The sequence below is a fragment of the Phyllobates terribilis genome, unplaced genomic scaffold (genome assembly GCF_046119375.1).
Source record: "Phyllobates terribilis strain yellow unplaced genomic scaffold, ASM4611937v1 Scaffold_2__4_contigs__length_985480577, whole genome shotgun sequence".
Classification (NCBI taxonomy): domain Eukaryota; kingdom Metazoa; phylum Chordata; class Amphibia; order Anura; family Dendrobatidae; genus Phyllobates; species Phyllobates terribilis.
Window position 1 is genome coordinate 640,832,390 of NW_027362762.1, and position 19,265 is coordinate 640,851,654.

The 19,265-nt window shown below is 42.3% G+C and overlaps 1 protein-coding gene across 1 annotated transcript in view; it reads right to left on the bottom strand.

Moving 5' to 3' along the window:
* Window positions 1-992: 992 nt before the first annotated feature.
* Window positions 993-19,265, bottom strand: part of CSRP1 (cysteine and glycine rich protein 1) — a 115,555-nt gene continuing 97,282 nt past the window's right edge. Inside the window, exon 6 of the mRNA XM_073666627.1 lies at window positions 993-1,638. Coding sequence (XP_073522728.1) covers window positions 1,562-1,638 — 77 coding nt within the window. The 3' untranslated portion in view covers window positions 993-1,561. The remainder of the gene's footprint in view (window positions 1,639-19,265) is intronic.

The following is a 19,265-nucleotide window of genomic DNA, read 5'->3' on the forward strand; positions in this document are numbered from 1 at the left end:
TTACTGTGCCCTTAAGGCCCAAAATACATATTTAAGGGGCTAGGGCCTAAAACGCATGCAGTATTAGGAAGTAAGAGGGGTTCTCCAGTGAAAATAGGTTACCACCTATCCACAGGATAAATGATAAGTTACTGCTTGGTGGGAGTCCGACTTCTGGAACCCACACCAACCGCTTGACTGTTGATCCTTTCATTCTCTATGAGACTGCCAGAAAAAGCCGAGCACAGAGGTTAGCAGCCCCATAGGAGATGAATGGAGCACAGGTCTCATATCCACACTGCCGCTTCATTCTAATGGGGATTAAAGTTCCTTGCTCAGCCTTTTTGTGTAGGTCCCCATGGCGGGACCACCACGATCAATAAATTATCACTTATTCTGTGGATAGGGAATAATTTGTTTTCTTCAGACAAGTCATTTAAGTGATTTTTTTTACTTAAACTGCTTGTCTGGCACCTCTCATTGTTGCATCGGGAGGTGACATGAGCTAATGATGTCTAATGATCTATATATACAGTGGTGTGAAAAACTGTTTGCCCCCTTCCTCATTTCTTATTCTTTTGCATGTTTGTCACACTTAAATGTTTCAGATCACAAAACAAATATAAATATTAGACAAAGCTAACACAGTAAACACAAAATGCAGTTTTTAAATTAAGGTCTTTATTATTAAGGGACAAAGAAATCCAAACCTACAAGGCCCTGTGTGAAAAAGTGATTGCCCCCTAAGCCTAATAACTGGTTGGGCCACCCTTAAAACAAAAAATCAGGAAGGTGGCAAACACTTTTCCACACCACTGTACATGGTGGGATGCATGATTGCCAGCTTTCATTCACGTGTATAATTTGACAAGCTATGGTTAGAGAATGTACTGGTAATATCTGGGTGAAAACGTGGGGCACAAATTTTATTTTTTACTCAGGGCCCCATTTTGTCTAAAACTGGCCCTGGCCCCTGGATGCACATTTGTTTAAATTAAAAACACTAACCACACTTTGATTTTATTGTGCCTTTATTGTATTTAGCAATAATATTTTAACAGTGTAGAAAGAAACATGTGATCAAAAAGATGGTAATCCAAACTGTGCAACTTTCTGGTTAAAGTGATTTTCCACCTCAATATATTTCTAACAAATTCTATGTTATCACTAGTTAATATAAAAATATTTTCTCTTTATTTTTCCTTTTAGTGCTATTTAAATACACGGTAGTATTCACTATTCCTTTTAATATAGCAGCTACACTTTTTGACATGATTTCTATTTTGCACTCACAAGCAAGAAGGTACAGCTTAGCAACTGTCAAGCCATGTAATCATCCCATCTCAGCCCATGGTAGTTAACATCTTTTTAGTATTCAGTTTACTTGAAGACCCTCTATTAATGTTTTTAAGTTTAGACGTGCTACAATATTTGCATTGAGTGTTTACAGCCAAGTACACTACAGGTATTAGGTGAAAGCAGAAAAATATATCTTCTCAGTTACAGCATGGAAGCAATAGCAGTAATAAACCCATTGCATACTTCTCATAATAATGATGAAATACAAGTAGCAATGGAATGTTCATCCTGTGTGAGCCAGAGCTCCAGCACCTTGACCAAATCCAAAGCCTTTTGGACCAAAATTCTTGGCATAACATCCTAAAATGGAAAGAGATACAATTAAAGGGTTATTTCCAAGAAAACATGTTGTAGAGCAGTAGCGTGTCCAACATTTGAAACCCCCAGTGATCCTGAGAACTGAGCTCTGCAGACCCATCCTGAATTTTGGAACACAAATACGGCTGAAATAGATTGTGGGCGCCATGATGCATTTGCAGGATCCCTAAGGTGCATAAACAACATAAATCCCCCACAAGTGACCCCATTTTGGAAACTACACCCCTAATAGAGTCACTTTGCTGTGGTGGGATGGCTTTTATTTATTTTTTATCAAAATTATGTTAACTAAGTACCCTATTTTATTTTCATGCACCATTGCTATTTACAATGACATGTAAAAGTTTGAGCACCCTTGGTCAACATTACTGTTATTGCAAACAGTTAAGCAAGTTGAAGATGAAATGATCTCTAAAAGGCCTAAAGATTAAGATGACACATTTCCTTTGTCTTTCAGGCAAAAAAAAAATTTTGTTTTCATCTTTTGCATTTTAAAAATTACAAAAAGGAAAATAGGCCGATGCAAAAGTTTAAGCACCCAGCATGGTTAATACCTACTAGCTCCCCCTTTTGCAAGTATCACAGCTTGTAAATGCTTTTTGTATCCAGCCAAGATTCTTTCAATTTGTGTTTGAGAGATTTTCATCCATTCTTCCTTGGGAAATTCTTCCAATTCTGTGAGATTCCTGGGTCGTCTTGCATGCACTGCTATTTTGAAGTCTATCCACAGATTTTCAATGATGTTCATATCAGAGGACTGAGAAGGCCATTGTAAAACCTTCAGATTGGACATTTTGAGGTAGTCTTTTGTGAATAACAGTCATTATCCATTTGTAGAAGCCACCCTCTTTTCAACTTAAGCTTTTTTACAGATGGTGTTATGTTTGCATTAAGAATTTGTTGACATTTCATTGAATCCATTTTTCCCTCTACCCGTGAAATGTTCCCCGTGCCATTGGCTGCAACACAACCCCAAAGCATGATTGACCCATCCCCCATGCTTAATTGTTGGTAAGATATTCTTTTCCTGAAATTCTATGTCCTTTTTTTCTCCACACATACCTTTGATCATTGTGGCCAAATATTTTAACTTCATAGGTCCACAGGACTTGTTTCTAAAATGCATCAGCTTGTTTAGATGTTCTTTTGCATACAGTTATATGAAAAAGTTTGGGCACCCCTATTAATCTTAAGCTTAATGTTTTATAAAAATTGGTGTTTTTGCAACAGCTATTTCAGTTTGATATATGTAATAACTGTTGGACACAGTAATGTTTCTGCCTTGAAATGAGGTTTATTGTACTAACAGAAAATGTGCAATCTGCATTCAAACAAAATTTGACAGGTGCATAAGTATGGGCACCTCACCAGAAAAGTGACATTAATATTTAGTAGATCCTCCTTTTGCAAAAATAACAGCCTCTAGTCGCTTCCTGTAGCTTTTAATGAATTCCTGGATCCTGGATGAAGGTATTTTTGACCATTTCTCTTTACAAAACAATTCCAGTTCAGCTAAGTTTGATGGTCGCCGAGCATGGACAGCCCTCTTCAAATGATCCCACAGATGTTCAATGATATTCAGGTCTGGGGACTGGGATGGCCATTCCAGAACATTGTAATTGTTCCTCTACATGAATGCCTGAGTAGATTTGGAGCGGTGTTTTGGATCATTGTCTTGCTGAAAGATCCATCCCCTGCGTAACTTCAACTTTATCACTGATTCTTGAACATTACTGTCAAGAATCTGCTGATACTGAGTGGAATCCATGCGTCCCTCAACTTTAACAAGATTCCCGGTGCCGGCATTGGCCACACAGCCCCAAAGCATGATGGAACCTCCACCAAATTTTACTGTGGGTAGCAAGTGTTTTCCTTGGAATGCTGTGTTTTTTGCCGCCATGCATAACGCCTTTTTGTATGACCAAACAACTCAATCTTGGTTTCATGAGTCCACAGGACCATCTTCCAAAAAGAAATTGGCTTCTCCAAATGTGCTTTTGCATACCTCAGCTGACTCTGTTTGTGGCGTGCTTGCAGAAACGGCTTCTTTCGCATCATTCTCCCATACAGCTTCTCCTTGTGCAAAGTGCGTTGTATAGTTGACCGATGCACAGTGACACCATCTGCAGCAAGTTGATGCTGCAGCTCTCTGAAGGTGGTCTGAGGATTGTCCTTGACTGATCTCACCATTCTTCTTCTCTGCCTTTCTGATGTTTTTCTTGGTCTGCCACTTCTGGCCTTAACAAGAACTGTCCCTGTGTTCTTCCATTTCCTTACTATGTTCCTCACAGTGGAAACTGACAGGTTAAATCTCTGAGACTGCTTTTTGTATCCTTCCCCTGAACAACTATGTTGAATAATCTTTGTTTTCAGATCATTTGACAGTTGTTTTGAGGAGCCCATGATGCCACTCTTCAGAGGAGATTCAAACAGGAGAACAACTTGCAAGTGGCCACTTTAAGTAGCTTTTCTCATGATTGCATACGCCTGGCTATGAAGTTCAAAGCTCAATGAGGTTACAAAACCAAAAAAAGTGCTTTAGTAAGTCAGTAAAAAGTAGGTAGGAGTATTTAGAACAAGAAAATAAGGGTGCCCATACTTATGCACCTGTCAAATTTTGTTTGAATGCAGATTGCACATTTTCTGTTAGTACAATAAACCTCATTTCAAGGCAGAAACATTACTGTGTCCAACAGTTATTACATATATCAAACTGAAATAGCTGTTGCAAAAACACCAATTTTTATAAAACAATAAGCTTAAGATTAATAGGGGTGCCCAAACTTTTTCATATAACTGTACTTGCATACTTCTGACGCTGAAATTTTTGGTGAGGACACAGGAGAGGTTTTCTTCTGTTGACTCTTCTATTACGCCCATATTTGTGCAGGTGTCTCTGAACAGTAGAACATTTTACTACAACTCCAGAGTCTGCTAAATCTTTCTGAAGGTCTATTACAGTCAAGCGGGGATTCTGATTTGCCTCTCTAGCAATCCTATGAACATCTTTCACTGATATTTCGCTTGGTCTTCCAGACCTTATCTTGACCTCCACTGTTCCTGTTAACTGCCATTTCTTAATTACATTTCGAACTGAGGAAAGGGTAGCTTGAAAACTCTTTGCTATCTTCTTATAGCTTTCTCCTGATTTGTAGGACTCCACCTTTTTCAGCTAGGCAGCTGCTTAGAACAACCCATAGCTGCTGTTTTTTGTCACAAGGTTTGAGGAGGCTGGGTTTTTATAAAGCTGGGAAATTTACATCAGCTGGCCTTTCTTAACGATGATAGTGAACAAGCCATAACCCTAACAGGCTAATTAAGGTCTGAAACCTTGGTCAAAGTTAGCTGAAACACAAATCTCCAAGGGTGCCCAAACTTTTGCATCAGACCATTTTCCATTTGTGTAATCTTTAAAATGTAAAAAATGACAATATTTTTTTTGCCTAAAATACAAAAGAAATGTGTCATCTCTATCTTTAGCCCTTTTAGAGATCATTTCATCCTCAACTTGCTTAACTGTTACAGTAATTTTAACCAGGGGTGCACAAACTTACATGCCACTGTATTTATTTACTGCAGGGAATTTGCCCATTTTTTTCCTGGGTTTTATTCTAAAAGCCAAGTAGCACTCCTTCCCTACACATATGGGGTACTGTTATGTTCGATAAAAATTGCATAACAAATTATGGGGTCCATTTTCTCTTATTACCCTTCATGTAAATTATAAATTTGATGTTAAAACAGTATTTTAGTGGAAAAAATGTAATTTTTTGCATCTAAATGTTATAAAGTTTTCTGAATATCATGTTGGTCAAAAATGCTCAGTACACCACTAGATGCATTACTTGAAGGGTCTACTTTCCAAAAAGGGGTCACTTGTGGGGGGTTTCTGCTGTTTTGGCATGTCAAGGGCTCTGAAAATGCGGCATGGCATTCACAAATTATTCCAATCAAATTTACACTCCAAACATCAAATAGCGCTTTTTCTATTCCGAGCCCTGCTATGTGCCCAAACAGCAGTTTTTGACCATATATGGGGTATCATCGCATTCAGGAGAAATTGCGTTACAAATTATGGCATCCATTTTATCCTATTATCCATTTTGAAAATTACTAATTTGGGGATAAAGCAACATTTTTGTGAAAAAAATTTACATTTTCAATATGATGACCTAAGGTTTTCAAATTCTCTTTAGTACCCGTGGGTTCAAAATGCTCACTATTCCCCTGGAGAAAATCCTTGTGGGTTCTTTTTAGGCTTTGGCTTTTAGAACTCAGATTCCGTTTGAATAGATTGTGGGCTCCATTAGCCGAGCCCCTGAGGTGCCAGAACAGCTGAAACGCCCACAAATGACCCCATACTGGAAACTTCACTGCTTAAGGATTTAATTTAGGGGTGTAGTGAGTATTTTGAACCCACAGGTGCCTCACAGTATTTTATTTCATTTGTGATGTGGAAATATAACATTTCAGTGGTAAAATCTAATTTTTTTATTTGCTGTAAATTTGTGAGTTACAAAATGGTTAGTAAGTGAAACTAGAACCCACAACTTATTGCACAATTTCTCCCAAATGCAGTGATGACCTATATATCATCAGAAATTACTGTTAGTCCACATGCCAGGGCTGAGAAGGAAGGAGCGCTGTTTTTATTTGAAAAACAGATTTTGCCAGAATAGTTTGTGGGTGACATTTGCGGAGCCCCTAAGGTACTAGAACAGCAGAAAAAAAAAACAAAGTGACCCCATTGTTGAAATTGCACCTCTCAATGAATTCATCTACGGCTGCAGTGACTATTTTGTAACATCTACACCAGTATTTTTTTCTTGAAAATTGTAAATCTGCCAGTTTAGCTTCTGGAGACACGCAACCTGTAAATTGTTAATTAGGCTCTATACACTACAATAATGGAAAACATGTGACTGCTTACAGCGGTTTAGGTACAGTGGAGCTCAGAAGGAGGGGGCATTTAGATTTGGGAGCGCAGATTTCACTAGATTTTATTTGAGGGCGTGGGAGCCATCGCTTTTCCAGAGTCTTTGACCTACCAGTAACATAGGAACCCCCTATATTTCCAGGGACAGATGGCGGACCTAAGTGGGGGCTAGTTTTGTGCAGGATAAGTTAGGGGTTTTTGTTGGTAACATTTTGGGGTACATAACATTTTTTGATCGCTTTCAACACAAGGCTGAGATCACCTTCTTGCGTTCTATGCTGAGCACTCACGTTGAGGTTTCCGTGTAAATCCCACAAAAATGTGATTCAGATGAAATCCCCAATGGAAGTACTCACTCTAATGAGGCAGATGGAGACACTTTGGACTCCATTTGGCATCTGTTCCGGTGGTAACCACTTTTTAGGTGTGCACACAACTGTGATTGTCCACACTTGTGCACTAAAAAGATACATAAAATGATGGGACACCCCTGGAACAGAACACAGATAAAGTCCAAAGTGACTCCCATCTGCCTTGTGAGGATACACAAGTCTGCATTCAGATAGAGTGACTGCAGACTTTTGTAATAAACCTAGAAAACCCCTTTAAACTGGGTATCCAATTTCAGGACCTTTTTTACCTCTTTGGCCACAGGCATTCTCCAGCCCTGCCATAGAGTCGCTATTCCTGGTATTAACCCCTTACTGACATCTGACATACTAATACGCGTCTGTGCCCTGGGACTTAATACCCAGACCCGTATTAGTACGTCATGGCGATCGCGCGCGCACACAGGCTGTGCGGGCGCGATCGCCGCCGGGTGTCAGCTGATTGTCACAGCTGACACCCGGTACTATGTGCAGGGAGCGGTCCTGCACCGCTCCCAGCACATTAACCCCCGCGATGCTGCGATCGAAGTCGATCGAAGTCGATCGCGGCATTGCGGGGGCAAGGGGAGGTGATCGGCGATACTCACCTCCTCTTCCGGCTTCCAGCGCAGTCTGCAAAGGCTTCCCGGGTGTTGCCATGACGACCCGATGTCGTCATGACAACATCCGGGTCACCAGAGAGCAGGAAGATTGCTTGGACATGCGCAGTGCATCTCCAAGCAATCTTCACACTGTGCACTTCTGACAGCCTTCATGGCATAGGGATGGTGCTCCATTCCTGTGCCATGCAGGCGATCAGAAAAAAAAAAGTGAAAGTCCCAGAGTGGGACAAAGTAATAAAGTGTATAAACTGTGTGAAAGTGGAAAAAAAAAAAAAAAAAAAGTGCAAAAATATTATAAAAAAATAAAAAAAATAATACACCAAAAATAAAAATATAATGTACCCATCAATAAATATTATTATAAAAAAAATTTAAAAAAAACAATAAAAGTACACATATTTGGTATCGCCGCGTCCGGAACAACCTGACCTATAAAACTGTCCCACTAGTTAACCCCTTCAGTGAACACGGTAAAAAAAAAAAAAAAAAAAAAACGAAGCAAAAAACAATGCTTTATCACCATACCGCCAAACAAAAAGTGGAATAACACGCGATCAAAATGATGCATATAAATAAAAATGATACCGCTGAAAACGTCATCTCGTCCCGCAAAAAACAAGCCACCATACAGCTCCATCAGCCGAAAAATAAAAAAGTTATAGCTCTCAGAATAAAGCGATACTAAAAAATATTTTTTTCTATAAAATAGCTTTTATTGTGTATAAGCGCCAAAACATAGAAAAATGATACAAATGTGGTACCGCTGTAAACGTACTGACCCGAAGAATAAAGCTACCTCATCAATTTTACCACACGCGGAACAGAATAAAAAAAAAAAAAAAAAACAATTCCTGAATTGTTGGTTTTTGTTTATTCTGCCTCCCAAAAATCAGAATAGAAAGCGATCAAAAAATGTCACGTGCCTGAAAATGGCACCAATAACAACGTCAAGTCATCCCGCAAAAAACGAGCCGTCACATGACTGTCTGCCAAAATCTTGAAAAATTATAGCTCTCAAAATATGGCGATGCAAAAATTAGATTTTACAAAAAATGCGTCTTTTAGTGTGTGACAGCTGTCAGTCATAAAAACCCCATATGATTCTGGCATTGCTGTAATCACACCGACCCGAAGAATAAAGTCGTCTAATCACTTATACCGCACAAGGAACGGCGTCAAAAATAAACTCTTGGGTTAGGATTGGGCTAGGGTTAGGGCTGGGTTTGGGGCTAGGGTTGTGCTGGGGCTAGGGTTGTGCTGGGGCTAGGGTTGTGCTGGGGCTAGGGTTGTGCTGGGGCTAGGGTTGTGCTGGGGCTAGGGTTGTGCTAGGGTTAGGGCTGGGGTTGGGATTTTTTTCAAAAGTAAGAAAAAAAGATGACGATATGGCGACTAGTGTTGAGAGCAAGTGCTCGCTACTTGAGTTTGCATCGGGTGCTCTGGTATGCATTGAGTATCGTGGGTATTTGAGTGACATGCTCGAGTCTCTGCCCCATATGCTTCGCGGCCAAAAAACTTTACGGGGATTGCCTGCCATGCACGAGCGATCCCCGCATGTTTTTTTTTGGGTGTCTAATAACCGTGAAACATGCGGAGCAGGGACTCGAGCATGTCACTCGAGCACACGCTGTACATGGTGCATACCTGAGTACCCGATGCAAACTCAAGTAGCGAGCACTTGCGCTCAAGAATAATGACAACTTATTCAATATGATGACCTAATGTAAACAAATAATGTGCCGTACCTCTGGGTTCAAAATGTTCACTATACACCTTAATAAAATCCTTGAGGGGTATAGTTTCCAAAATGGGGACACTTGTGGGGGAGCTCCACTGTTTAGGCACATCACGGGCTCTCCAAACGCGACATGGTGTCCGCTAACAAATTGAATGGAAAATCGGCTCAAATTGTTAGCGGACGCCATGTTGCATTTAGAGAGCCCCTGTGTGCCCAAACATTGGAGCTCCCCCACAAGTGACCCCATTTTGGAAACTAGACCCCCCAAGGCACCTATCTAGATGCATAGTGAGCACTTGGAACCCCCAGGTGCTTCACAAATTGATTCGTAAAAATGAAAAAGTGAAAAAAAAAACACTTTTTCATTTTTATGAATCAATTTGTGAAGCACCTGGGGTTCCAAGTGCTCACTATGAATCTAGATAGGTGCCTTGGGGGGTCTAGTTTCCAAAATGGGGTCACTTGTGGGGGAGCTCCAATGTTTGGGCACACAGGGACTCTCTAAATGCAACATGGTATCCGCTAACAAATTGAATGGAAAATCGGCTCAAATTGTTAGCGGACACCACATTGCGTTTGGAGAGCCCCTCTGTGCCCAAACTTTGGAGCTCCCCCACAAGTGACCCCATTTTGGAAACTAGACCCCCCAAGGCACCTTTCTAGATGCATAGTGAGCACTTGGAACCCCCAGGTGCTTCACAAATTGATTCGTAAAAATGAAAAAGTGAAAAAAAAAATACTTTTTCATTTTTATGAATCAATTTGTGAAGCACCTGGGGTTCCAAGTGCTCACTATGAATCTAGATAGGTGCCTTGGGGGGTCTAGTTTCCAAAATGGGGTCACTTGTGGGGGAGCTCCAATGTTTGGGCACACAGTGGCTCTCCAAACGCAACATGGTGTCGCTAACAATTTGAGCCAATTTTGCGTTAAATTTGTTAGCGGACACCATGTTGCATTTAGAGAGCCGCTGTGTGCCCAAATATTGGAGCTCCCCCACAAGTGACCCCATTTTGGAAACTAGACCACACAAGGCACCTATCTAGATGCATAGTGAGCACTTGGAACCCTCAGGTCCTTCACAAATTGATTCATAAAAATGAAAAAGTGTTTTTTTTTTCACTTTTTCATTGTTACGAATCAATTTGTGAAGTACCTGGGGGTTCCAAGTGCTCACTATGCATCTAGATAGGTGCCTTGGGGGGTCTAGTTTCCAAAATGGGGTCACTTGTGGGGGAGCTCCAATGTTTGGGCACACAGGGACTCTCTAAATGCAACATGGTGTCCTCTAACAAATTTAACGGAAAATCGGCTCAAATTGTTAGTGACACCATGTTGCGTTTGGAGAGCCGCTGTGTGCCCAAACATTGGAGCTCCCCCACAAGTGACCCCATTTTGGAAACTAGACCCCCCAAGGCACCTATCTAGATGCATTGTGAGCACTTGGAACCCTCAGGTGCTTCACAAATTGATTCATAAAAATGAAAAAGTGTTTTTTTTTTCACTTTTTCATTGTTACGAATCAATTTGTGAAGCACCTGGGGGTTCCAAGTGCTCACTATGCATCTAGAAAGGTGCCTTGGGGGGTCTAGTTTCCAAAATGGGGTCACTTGTGGGGGAGCTCCAAAGTTTGGGCACACATGGGCTCTCCAAACACAACATGGCGTCCGCTAATTATTCAAGCAAATTTTACAATCAAAAAGTCAAATGGCGCTCCTTCCCTTCCGAACCCTGCCGTGCGCCTAAACAGTGTTTTTTCCCCAAATATTGGGTATCTGCGTGCCCAGGGGAAATTGCACAACAAATTTTGGGGTCCATTTTTTCTTATTACCCCTGTGAAAATAAAAAAAATTGGGTCTAAAGTAACATTTTTGTGAAAAAAGTTAAATGTTCATTTTTTTCTTCCACATTCAAAAAATTCCTGTGAAGCACCTGAAGGGTTAATAAAGTTCTTGAATGTGGTTTTGAGCACCTTGAGGGGTGCAGTTTTTAGAATGGTGTCACTTTTGGGTATTTTCTGTCATACAGACCTCTCAAAGTGACTTCAAATGTGATGTGGTCCCTAAAAAAATGGTTTTGTAAATTTTGTTGGAAAAATGAGAAATCGCTGGTCAACTTTTAACCCTTATAGCTCCCTAACAAAAAAAAATTTTGGTTCCAAAATTGTGCTGATGTAAAGTAGACATGTGGGAAATGGTATTTATTAACTCTTTTGTGTCATATATCGCTCTGATTTCAGGGCTTAAAAATTCAAATTCTGAAAATTGCAAAATTTTCAAAATTTTCGCCAAATTTCCGTTTTTTTCACAAATAAACGCAAGTGATATCGAAGAAATTTTTCCACAATCACGAAGTACAATATGTCACGAAAAAACATTCTCAGAATCAGGGGGATCCGTTGAAGCGTTCCAGAGTAATTACCTCATAAAGTGACAGTGGTCAGAATTGTAAAAATTGGCCCGGTCATTAACGTGCAAACCACCCGCGGGGCTTAAGGGGTTAACATGGCTGCAGTCAGGGCAGGCTCCAGGTTTTTGTGGGCCCCTTTGATGAAGTCAAGATATACTATATCTACTGCATTTCCCTGATCCACCCAGTCAGTGATTCCATCATGAAGAAAATTAGATTAGTTTTTCATGACTTGTTCCCTTAAAAGGAACCTGACAGCTGATACATACCGCTGTGGCATTTCAGAGAAAAACATAGTTTAAAAGCAGCCAAGGACCGATCCACGTGGGAGAGTAGTCGGATAGATGGGTCCCTGGTGGGGAGAAACTACCGGGAACCTGACTGTCCAGCTAGACTCCCTTGTAACTCAGTCCCCAGAGGCTTTTAAACCATGTTTTTCTCTGAAACGTCACAGTGTGGCTGTTTTAATTACTGATTTTTTTTTTGAATGTCAGAAATGTTTTTTTGTACATTTAAGTTGTCTGGTTATTATTTTCACTTTAACAGATGAAAATAAACAATTGAGATGGGTAAATTAATGTTTTTCATTTAGTAGGATAATAATTCTGCACACTAATAGTTGACCAATAATTCTGCACACATAGATGTTCTCCTAAATAGATAAAACTGCATTTTTACTTTCATAAATATCCAGGTTTACTGACTTTTTGGATTGACTATCAACCCCTTTACCCCCCAAGCCTATTTTCACCTTCATGACCAGGCCAAATTTTACAATGCTGACCACCGAGGTAATAACTCTGAAACGCTTCAACAGATCCCACTGATTCTGAGACTATTTTTTCGTGACATATTGTACTTCATTATAGTGGTACAATTTGTTTGATATGACTTGCATTTATTTGTGAAAAAAATGAAAATTTGGCGAACATTTAGAAAATTTAGCAATTTTCAAAGTTTTAATTTTTAAGCCCTGTAATGCCGCACCTTGCTGCATTGCTAAAATGTCCAGGGGGTGTGTTCTTGCTGACCTTGTACCTCCCCTCAGGTGACTAATCACATGACAGTGACATCATCACAGGTCCTGTGTGCACAGAAAGATATATAAATCCGGGTGGTTTTGAAACAGTTGGAGAGGCCTGGTGAGGCAAGAGGCCTGATCCCTGTGTTTGGGATGCCAGTAGCCCTGGAAGGCACGTGGCTTGGAGACCATGGCTGGGGAGCCTTAAAGCCACAGCTGTGGCAGAACAGAGCTGATAGAAGCAGCTAAGACCTGGCAAAGGTAAAAATGGTTCTTTATATAGACATTGATGTTGTACCTTGCTAAAGTCAGTATCTGAAGCCAAGCGGGCATAGCTGCCACTGAAAGGCTCTAGGACATTACATGTGTAACATTCCTGCGAGCCACTGAGATGGACTATGTTATAAGCAGTTTATGACGTGTAATAAACTACTGGACTTTAGTTTACTGGCTTGTGTGCTTTAATTGAGCCAGTGAAGTGAGTGCCTGCAGCCTGGTTGCTAGGGGTAACGGCACAGGACGACGAACGTGGATGCAAGCATCTTGCTGTGGCTCGGTGGGGTCACGAAGATTAAAGCATCTGGCTGTAACTCGACGGGGTTACGAAAATTGTCGTCGGACTCAAACCTGGTTTGCTGTGGCTCGGCGGGGCCATGAAGATTAAAGCATCTGGCTGTAACTCGGCGGGGTTACGAAAATTGTCGTCGCACTCAAACCTGGTTTGCTGTGGCTTGGTGGGGCCACAAAAATTTTTCCGGGGAGAGCGGTGTGAGTAGTATCCCCAGACGGAATGGAGAAGGGGTTAGATAACCGGCTGCAAATGCTCTTCAACAAAATAGAGTTTACTGAAGAAATGCAGGAGCTGATAAAGATGGCTGTGAAGGGAGCAGCAAATGAGACTGAAGCTGTTGAGCGATTAAAGTGCCAGCAGCAGGTATTTGAAAAACAACAGCAGGTATTTGAGAAATGACAACAGGACTTGCAGCAAGTCTTTGAGAAACAACAGCAGGTATTTGAGAAATGACAACAGGACTTGGTGCAGGAACGGCAGGAGCACCTTACAGAATGGTGGCAGCGGACCATTCCCTGAGTTCTCCTGTGGCGCCGGTACTATCCCAGAGTGCCCAGGGAGGTAGTAAGAGATGTTGTGAACTGGGTCCTAAGACTATTGCGGATTTTTTTGTTAAAGTACCCCCTACAGGTGTGGTTGTCCAAAAGGGGGTGGAGTCTCAAAAGGGGGTGGAGCATGGAATACCAAAGTTGGTTACTGGTCGTGTATTGGTACCGCCTAAAAATGACAATTCGACCGTTGATAACTGGGTAGCTCCAGTAGAAGGGGTTGACGTCAAAGTGGGAGGTGACTTGTTAGTACACAGTGCTCTGAGTGTGGATCCTCCTTTAGAAGCAGAGGAGATCAGGAGGGAAGAGGAGGTGACGTTTCCAGTAGCAACCTATGGTACAGTATCAGACAACAATGAAGATCAGGTGGAAGAGTTGGATGCAGTTTTGCAGATTCGTTACAAGAAGGATAATCTACTGGGACAAAAAGATCAGGAACCGACAGCCCTGAAAGAGGAAGTGGCTAATCATGACCAAGAACTGGAGGAAAATAGTGAGGAAATCAACCAATGGAAGGAAATGTTCCAGGAAAATAAGGAGGACTTCCGCAAAACCAAGGAGGAGGTTTTGCAGTTGAAGCTTGAGAAGGAGGCGCTGAAGGACGAAGTTTCTGGGTGTGATCAAGACCTAGAACAACTGCGGGAATAATTCAATAGGGAACTGCAACAAACTAGGAGAGACTATGAGGATCTCCTCAAGGTTAAGGAAAAACTAGAGGATGATAAGGCGGATGCAGAGCACAGGCGCCAAGTGATTGAGACTACTCTACAGGACACCCGTGATGAGAATGATGACCTCCATAGAAAGATCTCGGGACTGGAAGCTCCGGTGAAGGAGCTGCAGATGTTCTGTGATGATCTCCAGAGGGCAGAGACGTGCCTTAAGGATAGAATCGGCAGGATGGAAGCTGAGTGGGAAAAGATGGAGGAGTCTATCGAAGAAGGGAGGTATGAAGCAAATGCCTCCTCGAATAATGCAAGCTTGGATGATTCGGTGGATGTAAGAGCCGAGATCAAGGAGCTCAAGGAGGCATTACAAGCCCATTTGAAGCAAGAGAAGCTTAAGAGACTGGCTGTCGAGAGCCGAGTGGGCGCATTGGAGACAGAGGGGTCTAAGAGATTTCTGCTGATAAAAGAGCAGTTGAAGCAGGAAGAGCTTCAGAGATGGGTTGCTGAGAGGCGAGTAGCTGAGCTAGAAGAAGAAGTTGTTGAGCTCAAAGGTTTCCTGGCAAAGTACCAATCAGTAAACAAGGCCCCCTTGGAGAAGGAGTAGGGCAAACAAATTACGCTTAATCCTTTAAACCATGAGAAGGTGGACCTGAGGAGGGCTGAGAGAGTGTTTAAAGAAGATAAGTATGGAATGGAAGTTGTCAAGACGAGAATTTTTGAGTTCATAGCTGTGAGGCAGCTCAGGGGAAGCATACAGGGTGAAGAAGCTGAAAGTCAGTTGTCCCTGAAACCTGAGCCAGATAATCGTCTGTAATCCACTGGTGAGACAGAAACGTCTCGATACAAGTGCCTCATAGATGTACCCGAAGATTTGAGAGAAGAATGCACCAGAGAGTCAGTGCATGAAGAGTTTAAGAAGGCCGTGGGAGCCTGTAAGGTGTACTCGACCTCAGAAGCTAAACAGCTGGTGGTCCTGTCCACGATCGAAGTCACAGTGAAGAGGGTGGCGATCCTAAGTGACATGCACTGGCGATGTATTCGCACAAAGCGGTTTGTCCGGTTGAAGACGGAACAAGCCATTAGACAACTGGAGCTTATGAGAAAAGCTCAAAGTCTGCGTGAAGAGGTCATCCGTGTGCCTCATGCTCTGGTAAGAAAGCTCATTGGGAGAAATGGCCAAGCCATGCAAATGATGGTAAAGAAGTCTGGTGTGATGAAAGTAAGCAGTCCACGTGATCGTCAGGACTGGATACCAGATGAAGGAGGCATGGTGTCATTCTCCGCTGTAGGAACGGAAGAAAATTTTGCATATATACGAATGCTGATGGAGTACCGAGTGACCTACCTGCGAGAGGTAGAACAGTTGAATCTCGCCAGACTGCGAATGGAAAGGCAGCATCGCCTGAGCAGCAGAAGGTGGCAGCCGTCTAGAAATTGTGAGACCAGACAGAGAAAGGGCCCCCTAAATAACAGAACAGCTACAGCTGAAGTTAGAGACCTTTCAAGATGTCCTGAGAGTAGTGGGTGTGGGTTTAGAGGTAGTGAGACCTCCAGTAACTCAGGTCTGAGAGGCCCATACAAATGACCCAATAGAGTACGGGACAGCACGGAGTCTAACCGGACCTTAGATACAAGGACATGTGAGTCATACTGCTGTATTGACCGCTGGGAGCGGGGGAGGTCTGACAAGGTTACAACTGACCGCTGGGAGCGGGGGAGGTCTGACAAGGTTACTACTCGGAAATGTGACTTGATGAAGTTAGTGACAATGACAGATGGTAGGTCCCTAAGGAATGGGCTAATGTTGATGACTAATGTTCCAGGGGCTGAGCAGCGCATGACTGATCACATGCCTGTGACATCATCACAGGTCCTGTGTGCACAACATCATCACAGGTCCTGTGTGCACAGACAGATATATAAATCCTGGTGGTTTTGAAACAGTTGGAGAGCCCTGGTGAGGCAAGAGGCTAGGTCCCTGTGTTTGGGACGCCAGTAGCCCTGGAAGGCACGTGGCTTGGAGACCACGGCTGGGTAGCCTTAAAGCCACAGCTGTGGCAGAACAGAGCTGATAGAAGCAGCTAAGACCCGGCAAAGGTAAAAATGGTTCTTTATATGGACATTGATGTTGTACCTTGCTGAAGTCTGTATCTGAAGCCAAGCGGGCATAGCTGCCACTGAAAGGCTCTAGGACATTACATATGTAACATTCCTGTGAGCCACTGAGATGGACTATGTTATAAGCAGTTTATGACGTGTAATAAACTGCTGGACTTTAGTTTACTGGAAAACGTGGCTTGTGTGCTTTAATTGACCCAGTGAAGTGAGTGCCCCCCAACATGATCAATACCGCTACCTTACCGCCCTTAAATCAGAGTTATGTCACACAAAATAGTTCATAAATAATATTTCCCACATGTATACTTCAGCACAATTTTTGAAACATATTTTTTTTGTTAGGAAGTTTAAAAGTTAAAAGTTGACCAGCAATTTCTAATTTTTCTAACAAAATTTACAAAAACATTTTTTTAGGGACCACATCACATTAGAAGTGACTATATGACAGAAAATACCAAAAACTGACACTATTCTAAAAACTGCACCCCTCAGGGTGCTCAAAACCACATTCCAGAAGTTTATTAACCCTTCAGGTGCTTGACAGGAATTCATGGAATGTGGAAGGAAAAAAATAAACATTTAACTTTTGTTCACAAAAATGTTAATTTAGACCCATTTTTTTACTTTCACAAGGGTAACAGGAGAAAATGGAGCCCAAAATTTGCTGTGCAATTTCTATTGAGCACACCGATACCCCATATGTGGGGGAAAACCACTGTTTATGCGCACAGCAGGGCTCGGAAGGGAGGGAGCACCATTTGACTTTTTGAGTGTAAAATTTGCTGAAATAATTAGTCGATGCCATGTCGCATTTGAAAAGCACCTGATGTGCCTAAACATTGGAAACTGTATTTTAGCCCCAAATTTTGCAATTTCACAAAGTGTAACAGGAGAAATTGCACTATAAAATTTGTTGTGCAATTTTTCCTGAGTACGTCGATACTCAATATGTGGAGGAAAACTACTGTTTGGGCACATGGCAGGGCTTTCATGGGAAGGAGCGCCATTTGACTTTTTTAATGCAAAATTTGCTGGAATGTCACATTTGGAGAGCCCCTATTGTGCCTAAACAGTGGAAAACTCCCATAAGTGGCCCCATTTTGGAAACTAGGCCCCTCAAGAAATGTATCTAGACATGTGGTGAGCACCTTGAACCCACAGGTGCTTCACAGAATTTTACAACGTTAATGTGTGAAAATGAAGAAAATATATTTTTCCCACAAAAATGTTGTTTTAGCCCCATTTTTTTTCACTTTCACAAGGATAGCAGGAGAAAATGGACCCCAAAATTTGTTGTGCAATTTATCCTGAGTACGTCAATACTCCATATGTGGTTGAAAACTACGCCCCATATTGGAGTTCAGATTTTGCTGGACTGGTTTGAGGGTGCCATGTAACATTGGCAGAGCTGCCAGAACAGCAGAACCCCCCATAATAGACCCCATTTACAAACTACACCTCTCAATAAATTCAATGGGTGCAGTTAGCATGTTGACACTACACTATGCACTGCGCATGATCCAGCAAATTTGCTAGATCTGGTGACCCGGACAACATTGGGTCACCATGGCTACGATAGGCCCCTCACGATGATGTTGCGGGGGCGCCGATCCAAGGGCAGAGGGGACTTCCTCCCTTTGCCTGCTCTCTAAATTCTGCCATCTATTTTGATTGCAGCATTTAGGGGGTTAATATGCCGGGTGCCACTGAGTGCCGGATGTCAGCTGTGAGAATCGGCTGACACCCAGTAGCGATCGCTCGCACACAGCATCTGAGCACGCAAAATCGCCTGGACGTATCCGTCTAAGGTCATAAAGGGGTTAACACTGTAGTTGTTCAATAATAAAAAGAATAATCAAAAATAATAATCAAAAATACAAATTGCTTAATGATTGTGCATACTTGTGCATACAGTGTGCAATATTTTTTTCCCCTGAACCATATCCCTATGATATATACTCTTACAGATTTCAGTTTGCTTGGTTCAGAAGTTCAACACTGAAAGCAGAAAGTCTTGAGTTGTGTAAATAGAAAGGCATTAACTATGCAGACTTTGGGTGTTAAAAGTGTGGCACCCCAGGGATCCGGTTGCTACAGTGGCTTTGCCTCCCTAAAAAGAGGTAATGCCATGCCTGGAAGCAAGCAGGGGTCCCCTAGTCAGGGATACTAAACATGCAACACTTTCCTGGCTCCAGACCAGCAAGGGGAGCTCCTCCCCTTGGCAACTGGGATCTGGGGGCGGGGTTAGTGAGTCTTAGTGTGAGGAGTTGAGTTTAGGACGTCGAAGAGACAAGAGCTACATGGGAGCAATGCATGAGTAAGGCCCGAGCTGCAAGCCATACGGGTGAGCACAGAACTTTACACTCAGGGACGTGGGCTATAGCACCGCTACAGGCAGCAAAGCCAAAGAGTATAGTAAGAAGGGGAGACCTACAACTTCACCTGGGAAGGAGGACTCAATGTTTGCTTCCAGGCTGACCGGACTCTTACCTCTAGCCAGTACCCCAATGCAGGCTTGCCTAATTGTCATCAGTAAAGACCCTGGGACTGAACTATACTGACTCTGTGGTTATTACTGCACTACGACACCCTGCACAACCACCAACATCCACAC